This window comes from Miscanthus floridulus, chromosome 1, assembly GCF_019320115.1.
Source record: "Miscanthus floridulus cultivar M001 chromosome 1, ASM1932011v1, whole genome shotgun sequence".
Lineage (NCBI taxonomy): Eukaryota > Viridiplantae > Streptophyta > Magnoliopsida > Poales > Poaceae > Miscanthus > Miscanthus floridulus.
The window spans coordinates 57,823,344-57,836,550 of record NC_089580.1 but is presented as its reverse complement, the minus strand read 5'-3'; the positions used below and the strand labels follow the sequence as shown (position 1 = coordinate 57,836,550).

Below are 13,207 nucleotides of genomic sequence, written 5' to 3'. Positions count from 1 at the left end.
TGCTGGAGAAAGTTGGGAAGCTCCTTGTTAATCTGGTAGGATGTTGTCCACCATGGAATCTGGGAAAAAATGATTTGCAGTCAATGTAGTTAATCTTTTTTAGATAAAATTTGCACTAAGCTATCTATATGTCCCACTGGTAAAATAAATGCATGGTACTATATGTAGTGTAACTGCAGGAAACATGGTCTATGGAATATGGTCTGCCAGTGGTGTAAGTTCCAACCTCTTATGCCAACTGTATAATACGGCATGTGATGAATATGTAAAATTGATAATTTTTGTGAAGAGGTTAAAACTTTGCTATAGATTATGCCGAAAGGAATGTCCAATATAAGCAACTGAGTCATATAGAGTATTAGGCAAAGTAGCAAATTAAAAGCATGACGTGAAGATTCATGTGTGCAGCTTAGTAAAAATGGTGGTTTGGAAGAGGTGTCATGCTTTAGTCTGTATGGCAGTAACCGTGGAAAAAAATCCATGATACATCTGTAGTTATTATAATTTTCAGTAACTTAATGTGGGCACGGTAAAATAAGTCCATCATTGGATGGTAAAAGCGATAAGTGCAAACCATTGCTGAATTATGAACTTTATTGCTTTCATTAAGGTCGCATTTGTTCATCCTAGGATTACCAGGAACTGGCCTTAATCTGGTGTCCATGTATTCAGCCATAGCATTGTTATGGAATTTTAAGTTCAATGACTGATGTGCAAAGATGACTAATAGCTGTTATGTTTAACTGATCCTTTGGTAATTAGTTTCAACCATTGGTGCACTGATATAAAATATGGATGTACAGTCTTGTTGTTGCTATTAATGCTATATATGGTAAACAACTAAACATACATGGTATGTTTCAACCATTTGATAAACTTAGAATATATGGTACTAATGCTATTATTTGGGTACAGTTAAGTTGATATACCTGATTATATGATAGTAAATATATTAGGAAGAATATTATGCAAGAAATGTCAAGTGAGGCAAAGCGTATGTAGCATGAATACCTTTGGAGTAGCATTAACATCGCCAGGTTGAGATGTCCTGAAAATATTCATGTCCAGGTGGGTTATTTTCAATGAGCATACAACTGATTTAGTACTATATATCATTAGGAAGAAGAACCGCATGTAATGATGTGGATTCGCAGTCAGTCATGAACATAAGGCCACACCTAATTTTTCGGCGCGATGGAAGATGGAAGCCTGAAGGGAAGCTCTCCTGCTCAGAGTCACACGTGTATTTTCGATTGGGGTGGTCGCTCATTGATGGAAGCACCTTGCATAGTTAAGAAGAGTGCTATTTCAGCTTTGGGTGCATAAATAGATTGAGTAGAACAACAGAGAACTGAATGGTAGAAGAGGATCATTGCAAAAAAAGTACTATATGTAAGGCGGTAAACCATATGAGTCGAGGTGTGATGAACCTAGAATGTTCATACATTTGACCTTCTAAGCAAACCTATAAACCGTACATATTGCATATCAATATGGATTGTAGCATAGGTACTTATACCACTAATCCTTTATGTAAGCATATGATGAAGGAAATTGAAAAAGGATAGTGAAAATTATAATTTGTAGGAAGAAAGCAAAGAAGTGTCTTTACTGAACCATGTAGTGGAAATGGGCGTGGTGTACCTGCTACCTTATGGTGTTCAGACATGACGCTTTTACTGAATCGTTTACTATGTAGATGGATTTTTAACTGAAGGTGTAAGAATCCCCGTAATAGATCAACCTCAAATCAGCATGAACATAGTTCTGAACATCAGGAGAAATTGTATTTGTGTGTTGGCATCACAGCAGGCTGAGTCGTTTCTCCTAGAACAAATAGTAATAGCCAAACGACGTTCTAAAAATAAGTAAATAATTAGGATAGTATGATTCAATAATGTATATATGTTTGTACCTGTAGCTGATACAAATATAGCCAATTTCACTGGCATGCTACAACCAAATGAGCTGTTGACTTTCATCTGGCACCAAAAAATACAGTACACAGTCTGATGAGATCGAAAGATGGGTATGTTGAATAGACCAAGAAAATATCAGATCGGACCAAGAAGATAGTGGTAGGGACTGTCATGTTGGCGGCGTTCGTGAGGGCGGACAGCCCTAGAGCACGGCGGTAGGGGTGAGGCCGACCATCCGTAGGGCAGGTCAAAGAGGCAGCGTAGATCAGTGCGAGCATCCACGCGCGTGAGGAGAGGGAAGGAGAGAGGCGAAGGTGGGAGGCAGCCACCGCCAGGTATTGGCCGTGTGGTTGTGCCATGCTACGTCCGCGACAACTTTGTGGGCCTCGCCCGCACCACGGCATGGTAGGAGGTGGCCACCGCCGGTGCGTGCTCGTGCGGCTGTGCCCTAGACGTGGGGTGCCCGCGCCCAAGCTGGCACGTCGGGCTGGCCGCGCCGCTACGTGGGGAGGGGAGGGCAGACCGTGGGCTATGACAGGGAAGGCGAGGAGAGACTTTTTTCCCTAGTCCGACGAAAGGAGAAGAAGGATCGAGAGAGGGCAAGAAGAAGGGTCGAGAGAGGGATGTTTTTTTTAAATTCGCCGGGAGGATAAGGACGCGACAACAGGGGAGGAAACACAAAAATGAACAAGGATAACAGTACCCATGCGGCCAGTACATCTGCAATGGATGTCACATGCTTATACAAGCAAGAGTTGGAGGAGGAACAAGCGCCTCTGCATGCATGGGTGTAGATGCAAGTATGGTAGCCATATTAATGGCGACCAACCCTAACCATCGACCACCTCGGGAGCAACGTGCACGCAACCCAAGTTGTCTCTTAGATGCATGGATGCATGTGTAAGTACAAATGTTCCTGCATGGTCGGTGAATTATTTTTATCTGATGGTAAAGAGGAGAGGCATTAAATGTGTCCACCTGCCCCACTTGTTTTTATCTGATGGTAGCATGGAGGGGAGGCATTAAATGTGTCCACCTGCTTTCGATTCACCCTGCATAGGTGAATATGTCCAGTGCTTTCAAATTTACTGAGTGAATTTCTAGATAGCTTAGGGAGGCACTCGTGCATGCATGGAAATTTACTGCCTAGTATCTATTGATAGTAAATTCATTAATGTCTCCTGTCATAGTTACTTTTTTATGTAAATGACATATGAAAGCATAGTGATGTAAATCCTCCTACCATAGTAACTTTTTGCATGCAAAGTACACCTACAGTTTATATTGTCCTTGCATACATAGTCATTCAATTTTTCATCTACTTCATTGAATGCTCCACTTGCTTCATCTATCCACTGCCGAATGCATAGAGAAAGGCTAGTTGTGACGCGCTTCATCTGAGTTGTGGAATTTCTATCTAACGCACCAACTAAATGGAACATACTGTGGACACCCTAGGAAGGCCGCCTAGACGGCGTGCCTTCATATCTCTAATAAGAAGCAAATTTAAGAATGAGATAATGACACAACTAAACTCACTGGTATGTAAAAGGCATTTTTTATCCATTAATCTATGTCAGCGCGAAAAGCAATTGAGGCTTGAACAATGCAAAATAATTGAGGCCTGAACTAGTACAAAGTAATTGAGGCCTGAACAAAGGCAATAGTCCCATTAGTAACCTAAGTGAAAATAGCTAATTAAATTGGCAAAGTTTTTTTTGTTGAATATAGTACCTGCTCGGTACCACGAGATCCGGACGCTGAGCTGGGCCGCTGCCTGCCGGCGGCGGTGAGGAAGAGGGCATGCCCAAGCAGGGTCGACTGTGCTGCGTGGTCGCGCCGTGGCCGAGAGCGGCTCACGATGTAGCTGGGGTCGTCAAGCACACTTCACTTGGGAGATGGCAAGAAGCGAACAGAGCAGAGGGGGCGCCACCGTGCACACGCAGAGCAGAGGAACCGGCTGTGGGCGCCGCGGCGAGCACCGTGCCGGTGCGTAGCCGTGCTTAGGGGCGGGCGTCGCCAGCGCGCCGGTGGCAGCCCGCGCCGGGTCATGCGAGGGAGAGGGGATCTAGGGTAGAGGAGCCATGAGACGAGGGAAGAGAAGAGGGTGGCGTACCGCCAGATGTGGCCGCTGAGCGGAGCCGTCGGTGCGACCAGCGAGGAAGAAGCAGCTAGGGTTTAATCGAGCCCACACGGATCAGCTGGAGAAGTCAACGTCGAGGGGAAGCCATGCCGGCGGCCACAGGCTAGGCCCGGTCGCGCTGCTTCGTGGCGGGGGACGGCTGCCGTGGGGGCGGGCGGCGCTGCATGGCAAGGGCGTCGTCGCCACCGCGCATCGGGGGGAGAGAGAGAGAGAGATCGAGCGAAGAGGAGAAGGGTCGGGAAGCAAAAGTTTGGGGAAGGAGAAGCAGAAGCCGTTGTATATATTTGTCTGATCGGATTCGAACAAGCTGCTGCTGAAGCGAAACATAAGCAGAAGAGAATCCACGGAAGTGAAGGAGTAGACTGGGAAGCCGCTCTCGGCAGAATCCGCTCTAAGAGATCTGGGTCATCGAACTGAAGATCTGACGGTGGTGAGAATTCAGGGTGACATGGAGTGGTGTTCTATTGAGGAAGCGCTATGGGTATTCTAGGGGTTAACGCTAAGATTTTGCCTAAGCAAGAAAGGGGTTCGAAGGGTAAACAAGAGAGGGCAACATTAATAAGAAAAAAAACTAGAAAATGGTCCCGTTCGGCTTGCTGAATCTTGACTGAAATTGGCTGAAAAAACATTATTCTGACTGAAATGTTATGAGAGAAAAACACTGTTTCGGCTGAAAAAAAAATCGAACAAGCCGGATATGGGATAAGCCGAACGGGGCCAATAGGGATGGAAGAGGAGGACACTAAGTGTTAGTATATTGGCCTCGTTCGCTTGTCTTAAAATCCGACTTGTTCGACTTATTTTTTCAGACGAAACAGTATTTTTCTCTCACAACAATTTAGACGGAACAATATTTTGGCTTTTTTCAGCCAAATTCCAGCCAAGCGACCGAGGGCCTTGTCTAGGCCAGGCTACATTGAAATCATTGTAGCGATGACCTGCGCCAGCCACAGCTATAATACCGAGCACATCCTAAAGAGAATAAAATAGCTTAATATCCCTTCGCTTTGTCTTATCGGCTTTCTACATTTGCACTAAATTATGTATCTTCTATTAAATCAACAAAAAAGTGTATAAAAGATGATATTTCCAGCTGTCCAAATAGTTTAAGGCAAACCATCAAATCAATCGTCTGTTATCGGAAGGATTTCCGTTTGATAAATTACCTCCAAACCTGACAAATCGCATTTGACATATTGTCTCCAAGAAAGAGTCGTCCCAAAAGCAAAGCAAAGGTTACCAGAAAAGAAAGCCGAAAAAAAGTGAAGCCAAAACTTTCATGTTTCAAGGAGAAAACGCAGAAAAGGCGAGGGACCAGCCAGACACAAAAGCTGAGAGCTCCAGGATGCGGCTCAAAAGCCGGGAAAGACCAAGCGCAGTGGCAACCTGTCGGCCCATATAATAGGTTCCATGCTCGCTGCCAAAACCCCACGGCCCTAGCCAGCACGTCAGATGCTCTTGGGCTGGCAGCGTGCATACGGCAAGCCCAACCCGACTCGTGCTCCCTGGCCACCCCGGGCCGAGCCCCTCGAGAGCGCAGTTACACGCACCGGACACGCGCGCGGCGCGCAGGCCGGCCCACTCCCCGGATATTACACGTCGCTTCCACTGGTGGGCAACAGTGCGACACGCTGGGCGGCCGTGCCAGTCCACCAAAACCGCTTCTCTGCCGCTACTGTCCGGCGTCCCCGCACTTCTTCTCTCAAACAAAAACCTCGCTTCGTGTGCTTTCTTCCGGCCCGCAACGCCGGCTTCCGCCGCGCCGCCACCTCTCCTGCCCGGGAGCTCGTCTCGCACGGGGAATCTCAGATCTTCGGGCCGTCCTCCACGTGGAACTCCGTTCCAAGCGTTGTGCCTCTGTGCGCCAGCGTCGCAGGTGCTCCCGCTGTAATCCGCTAGAGCTCGTAAGCATCTGTGGAGGCTATCTTTTACCTTTCCTTCCTCGCATTTTATAGTTTGTGCCAACACTGGTGTACCCCTGTCAAAGAAATCTTACACGCTTGTCTGAGCGAAATTAGTTGGGTTTATTTGCTGCTTGATTGTGCTTAGGGCATGTTTTCCCTTGATTCGGAGCTAATGTCGCCTTATCTACTCCGTGCAGGAAGGAATTTGAAGGATTGCTTGGGAATTCCTCTACTTCGAGCGAGCTATGAAGAGCGGAGTGCGTGGTTTCTCAAATTAAATTCAGTGCAATTAGATCTTGCCATGGTTGGTTGCTCCACAAGGAAATGGCACATTTTGTGGATATAAGCTGCTGCGGATGCGGTATTTGGTCTGCTCCAGTTATCATAAACGCGTCTGCGCGCTCTTTGCGGATAAGAGCACGTGCTGTCTCTTTGGATTATCCCAGTAGGACTGAGCAGAAGAATGAGACTAATCTAGTGGTGGTACGACCAGACCGAAGATTGCGGGATGTTTTTGTCGATGCAAGTGCAGACCATGGAAGTGGCAGAGCAACTGCAGATTTCAAGAAGATTGTTCCATCCTTGGATGCTAATCCGAGAAAGCTGTTGAATGAGCAACTAAAACCAAGAAGGCCCTTGGATCATAACTCGGACAAGGTGGCAAACGGGGCATGCTTTTCAAAGCATAAGGCCGAGTGCTATGCGGACAGCCTCCGCAGGCACTGCAACAATGGGAAGCTCATTCAAGCTTGCCGCGTCATCGATGAGATGGTGTTACATGGCCAGGTTCCAGATTCAAAGTGCTGTGTTAGATTAATTCGTGGCCTTGTGAGAACTGGTAAGACAAACAAAACTAGGCATGTTCTTGAGGTCATGGTGCTTTCGGGTGGGGTTCCTGATACCATCACCTGCAACATGTTGATTGCGCGACTTTGCTGTGAAGGGCAGCTGAGTTCTGCCATGAAAGTATTGGAGGATATGAGGTTTACTGGTTGCTCTCCTAGTGGCATCACTTTCAATACTTTGATTAGGTGCATGTGCAGCCATCATATGTATGACAGGGCAGTCTCCTTTTGGAAAGAGCAGCTAAAATTAGGTTGGCCACCATATGAGATGACGAGCACCTTGCTTGTTGACCTTATATGCAAAAAATGTGGCCCTATGCGGGCTCTGGAAGTATTAGATGAACTTGGTTTGGAAGGATGTCAACCAGATGTTGTCAGCTACAATACTCTTATCAGTGTGTCATGCAAAGCAGGCTGTTTGAAGAATGCAAAGTTGATATTAGCTCGTCTTTCAGCTGAAGGCCTTGAGCCAAATGGTACAACCTATTGCATCTTGCTTCATTCCCTCTGTGACAAGAGAAGGTGGTCTGAAGTAGGTGATTTGCTCGCACACATGAAGCAGGCAAATCATAAGCCTGATGTTACTGCCTACAATATCTTTATAAACTACCTTTGTAGGTATGGATATCTGGATCAGGCAATTGATGTTCTAGAGATGATGGTGAACGAGAAATGCTTTCCTGATATAGTGACATACAACACACTTCTGAATGCCATCTCTAAAAGGGGGATGGTTGAAGAAGCTCTTGGGATTTTTCATTCCATCAGAGAAAATGGATGCCAGGTGGTTCGCATTACATACAACACCCTCATAGATGCTTTAGCAAAGAAGGGTGAGGTTATTAATGCTATGACTCTACTCGATGAAATGATTGTTGATGGGATCAGTCCCGATGATGTCACTTATGGTTCACTTGTTATGGGTTTCTGTAAGAAGAACATGGCCAAAGAAGCACTGGAGCTTTTGAATCAGATGCTTGCTCTTGGCTTTGAGGTTAAAGCAACTACATTTTCCATGATGATCCAAGCATTGTGCAAAGGTTGTAAAGCTGAAGCTGCTGCTGAAATACTAAGAGTAATGGTATCAAGAAATGTCAACCGCAGGAGTGCATTTTATCTGTCTATAGTCACAAGGGTTGCCAAGTCAGGTCGGGTTAAAGAGGCTCAAATTCTACACCAGGAGCTACTGCAGAGCAAGGTCCTTAAAGAGGATTCCCAATTTATTTTAAGCAGCTAGTTGCTGGATTGCAAGATCCTCATGTCAGAGTCATGGAAGTGATAGAACACACGAGTCAGTTGACATAGCAAATAATTCCTGGAAGTTTTGCAGCGCACAATCTGCATAATGTCTTTGGTAAGGTACATTGCTCCTGTTATTTTTGTTTTGGTGGTTTTTTATATTGCAAACATAATGGGTATGGATGGAACGGTAGTTGTGACATGGTTCCTGCCTTTTCAGTCTCATATGAGACTTCAATAGCATTCCTTTACAAACATTTTCTAGAACCTCATGTGCTATCAGTGACTAGGCTCGGATGGTCGGTTCTATACAATAGCACAATTTCTTTTTATCAGTATCATCAGCGCATGTCTCACTTCTGTTTTCACCATTAGAATATGTGAATCAAACTTACAAGACAATTTGCACTGGTGAGGTATCATTTTTTGCAAATATATTTATTTCTCAACCACATTGTGTATTTGTGTTCATTGTCACTAGAACTGAGTTATTATATTTAGTCAGGCTAAGCCATATTTGTTACCATGCTATATCTAAATCTGTTGCGTTTTGCATGCACTGCTGCACTATATTCTTTTTTTAGATGGTTGTATTTCTCGCTGCATTTGAGTTACATGTGACTATGTAATGTATATGTGAAACATTAAGATCTTACAAATGCTTTACCCATGCCTGTCATTTTTCTCTATTAAAGTAAAATCAGCTGATCGTGTTCCAGAAAGAATAAGCACTCTTGATACTTAGAAAAAAAGAGGATGGGCTTCCTGATAGCTTCGACACTTCTGTAGCATAATACTCCATGACTCCTTTAGAAAAGAAAAAAAAAAGCCGGTACATATCTTCATTCAGGGTCACAGACTATCGTGCTATTGTTTTCAGGTCCATGTTTTTGAAGATGACTGTTGGCCAGAACCAGATCATGATGCATTCTTGATGGTTCATGCCTTCATGGCATAGACTGGACTCCGCGAGGTCATGCTCCGCATTTCTTTTTTTGTCTCAGCCAGCAGCAGCATTGTTCAGATACCAAGGTTCTGTGCCATAGTTCTGCACACGTTCACTAAACATGGTTATTGGCTGATGATGGATTGCAGAGTAAATTCCCTCAATGCCATTCGAAATTCTTCGTTTGTGCTCGTTAAGCAACCTCAACTGAACCTTGATTCTCTAAATAAAGATGGCCTCCTCCTGTATTTCTAGAGGATTGACAGCAATCAGTGCTTCTTGCAAAGTTGTATAGGGTAGTCAGGTTGTCCTCGCGTTGTACCTATAGCCTTCCTCCTAAAAATGCTAGATCTTGCAAATTGATGCCCAAACATCTGCCTTACCTGTCTCCACTGCACAAATTTGTCGTAAAGATCGGCTGCAATTGCACCTCCGTGTCCAGATGTCCAGATTCATTCCTATCTTCGCCAAACATTGGTTGCTCGAATATCCAACGACTGAGGGTCTATTTTATTGTAACTTAAAGTTATCAGGTGAGGAAAGTTTGCTAATAAACTTCCTAAATACTTTCTCTATTCCAAATTACAAGACATTTTAACTTTTCTATTACTATGTATCTAGACATAGTGTTTATATCTAAGTATATAGCAAAAACTATGTGTCTAAAAAAACTAAAACGAACCAAAACATCTTATAGTTTAGAATTATATGAAGTATTAGCCAGTGAAATTGCTACCAATTAGTTTATTGATGAAGGGGTACTAGTAGAGTAATAGTCCATATATGCACCTCCAATGAACTATCTAAATCTATTAACAGGTAGATCTAAATGTCCCTGCTAATAATTAGTTAATAATTAGCAGTTACTCCTATTAACTAGCTAGTAACTATATTAGCATTGGTGGATCCAAACAAGTCCTTTTATGCTGAAAGTGCATCTAACCAGTTGTGGGTTTTATTATATTAGCACATGCAATTAAAGGGACAATATTTGTGCCAAGTTTTGGATAGGTTATCTCTATCTACAACTAAAAATACTAAGATGTCATCGTCTACCCGGAGCTACAACATTTCGCCTGAATTCCCCCCTCCCCTCTCAATCGAATTTTTGTGTTGACATGTGGACTTGGTAGGACGATTCGCCTTTCTCGTGTGCATCCTGCGACCCCATGCTCTCCCCAAATCCTAGCCAGCTTGGCACGCCACCAACAAGCCAGCAAGTCGTGCCTCCCTGCCCTGCCCTGGTGATGTCGTTCGCCTGGTGATGTCTCTGTCTCAGCCGTCACTTCCCTCTTCCACACATCAGCCTCAAGAACGCCATAAAGGACAAGACTCGGCGCCACGACCTTCTTTTTTACAACAGCTTTTAATATATAGCGTTAAAGCAAAGTACAACAGTGTGAGAAAAAAAATTCCTAGATTACAGAGCACAGATAAGTAAAACTACCTGCTAATATGCTTCTATAAACATATGTGATGCTTCCGTCGAGGGCATGGGGCCCGTTGGAGAAGTGGCCACGATAGAAACATTCAGGGTCCTCATTCTCGCACTCCGATAGCATAGTCGGCGCTCCCCTCGATTGTCTGATCGGCTCGTGTTTTCGAGTATTAGTAGTCTTAGGATGGAGGTTTCACCAGGCTCAAGAACATGGAACCACACCCACCGATGCCAAATCTGAGGACCTGCATCAACTGACGTTGGCGGTCAACCCGAACACCAATGGCTGTGTTACCACTTCCGTGTCTGCAGATAAAAAAAATAGGTTGACAGAGAATATAGACTTATTGTGTCTGGTGGACACACGTAGAGCAAGAGATGGCCACCAATTGGACATGGAACCGCCCATGAAAGGGAAGCCTCCTGCATGGGATGCACGTTGCACTTCAGGAGGTGGACCCCACAGCGCAGTAGGCAGGGCCCATCCGCACCGAACAGATCAGAAACGCCGAGGAAGGGACGGATGCAGGAAGCCGCAGTGGCGAACAGCACCGCTGCAAAGGTTCCAACTGCGGACGCTGAAGCCGGTGCAACCTCCTCTGCTCGGGAGTTGTAGGCGACCTTGGCCACCATGGATGCAGGCAGCTGGAGACGAAGAAAGCCGAGAAGGCGCGCCGATGCACGCATTCCACGCCTCCAACCTTCGCCCTCGTGGTGGCTCTCAGTGGCCACCAAGTCACCCTCGCCTATTGGCGTGGAGGAGGTGAGCTCCCGCTGGAGCCCCCATGATAAGCAGCCGCACCGATGGGGGGCGCGCTGACGGGAGGCGCGCCATCGCTGAGGACGTCGTCGTCCTTCTCGCCTTTCCGTGATGTCCAAGACCGAGATGGACGGGTCGTGGTCGCGCGGATACGTAGGGTTGTTAGTCGAGACCAGCCATGCCTTTGTTAAGTTATGTCGGTCGCACCTTCGAGATTCCGCCACGCTTTCTCAAGATCCCTTTCTTTGATCGAGGCAGGCCATGCTGCCCATGCACCGCTCATAGCCATGGACACTAGTAGAGAACAGACCTTTGATCCAAGGGCCAAACCAGGCTCTAGTCCCGGGAAATATTGCGCCCGGGACTAGAGAGACCTTTAGCCAACCGGGACTAAAGGTCCATGCCCAACGGCTCCTGCGTCAGGCCGTTGTGGCAGGAGACCTTTAGTCCTGGTTGGAGCCACCAACCGAGACTAAAGGTCGACCTTTACTACCGGTTGGTGGCTCCAACCGGGAGTAAAGCTCTTGTCCTGGCTAGTGGCGTGGCCCGGGACTAGAAAGTGACCTTTAGTCCCGGTTGGATCCACCAACCGGGACTAAAGGTCCCCCCTATAAATCCTGCTGGCCGTCTTCTTCCTCCCCGAGCCCGTCCGAGAGCTTTAGTTCAAATTTAAGCAGTGTTCTTGCTCTTTCTCCATCCATTCTTCGATTCCTCCATCGATTTCTTCGATTCCTCCATCGATTCTTCGGTTCTAAAGGTTACCAACTTCATACTCTCATGTTTCACCATTGTCTTATCTCATTTTGTTCACTATATATATATGGTTCTTTATTATGGTTTTTTCATTTGTAAGCATTTTGAGCTCAAAATCACTTCAAGCTTGCATATTTACATGAAGGAAGGTTAAAGTAGCTATTAAAAACTAGTATTCACCGTTCATTTGTAGCATGCATAGCACACTTCATTGTTTAGAGATATAGAGAATTTTAGAGTTTTTTTTAATTTTATTTGTTTATAAAATGAGAAATTTATAGTGTATTAAAAATGAGTATAGGGACTAGTGCCTCCGACTGGTATGACAGATGCAATGCAAGGCCGTGCAATAGGAAGCAAATCCGTTCTCTTTTGACGATACGCCCGAACAGCCGGGCCTGACAGATTTGGTGGTTGAACGGGTCCGTCGGCCGTCGCCAGTGCGACTGTACGATAAAGAACGTCATCGATCGACCATAGTATTTTATTGTCCGGAGTCCGATCCGGGGCGCAATGCAACGCAATGACAATTGACAATGCGTTGCTAGGTCAAAATATGGTCATTTCTATGGACTCCGCGACTAAACATTTTATTTTAACTTTTTATGAAATGAAAAACTTAGAAAATAGTTAGAAAATTATAGAAAATCCGTACTAGTTGAACTTGCGGACCGTGTTCAGCTCGACGAGCATGTTCTCTGTCGAGCGGTAACGGACATCAAGGAGGAGCTTTGATTCTACGAGGGAGAGCGACAACGGTCGTGGAAGACCGTGTTCCCTTCCTCGTAGAATCGGAGCTCTTCCTTGGCCAAGTATGGTGTCGTCTGGTAGAGAAATGCTCGCCTGAGATGATCACGTAAGCAAGGTCAACTAGTACAGGATGGTTATTTATTTAATCATGTTTTTGAGCTATAAATCCTGCTGGCTGTCTTCTTCCTCCCCGAGCCCACCCGAGAGCTTAAGTTCAAATTTAAGCAGTGTTCTTGCTCTTTCTCCATCCATTCTTCGATTCCTCCATCGATTTCTTCGATTCCTCCGTCGATTCTTCGGTTCTAAAGGTTACCAACTTCATACTCTCATGTTTCACCATTGTCTTATCTCATTTTAGTTCACTATATATATATGGTTCTTTATTGTGGTTTTTTTTATTTGTAAGCAATTTGAGCTCAAAATCACTTCAAGCTTGCATATTTACATGAAGGAAGGTTAAAGTAGCTATTAAAAACTAGTATTCACCGTTCATTTGTAGCATGCATAGCA

At 45.2% G+C, this 13,207-nt stretch overlaps 1 protein-coding gene across 3 annotated transcripts; it reads left to right on the top strand.

The window, feature by feature from the left end:
* The first annotated feature begins 5,769 nt into the window (after positions 1–5,769).
* LOC136484685 (pentatricopeptide repeat-containing protein At1g08610-like) lies at positions 5,770–9,560 on the top strand. 3 transcript variants are annotated; one of them, XM_066481647.1, is made up of 3 exons: positions 5,770–5,938; positions 6,164–8,165; positions 8,931–9,560. In XM_066481647.1, the coding sequence occupies exon 2, from the start codon at positions 6,291–6,293 to the stop codon at positions 8,046–8,048; it is 1,758 nt and encodes a 585-aa protein (XP_066337744.1). In that variant the 5' UTR covers positions 5,770–5,938; positions 6,164–6,290; the 3' UTR covers positions 8,049–8,165; positions 8,931–9,560. The 3 variants fall into 3 exon arrangements, with proteins under 3 accessions (XP_066337744.1, XP_066337735.1, XP_066337739.1); XM_066481638.1 differs by having other exon boundaries at positions 5,770–5,966; XM_066481642.1 differs by having other exon boundaries at positions 5,770–5,966; positions 6,164–8,170.
* The last annotated feature ends 3,647 nt before the right edge of the window (positions 9,561–13,207 follow it).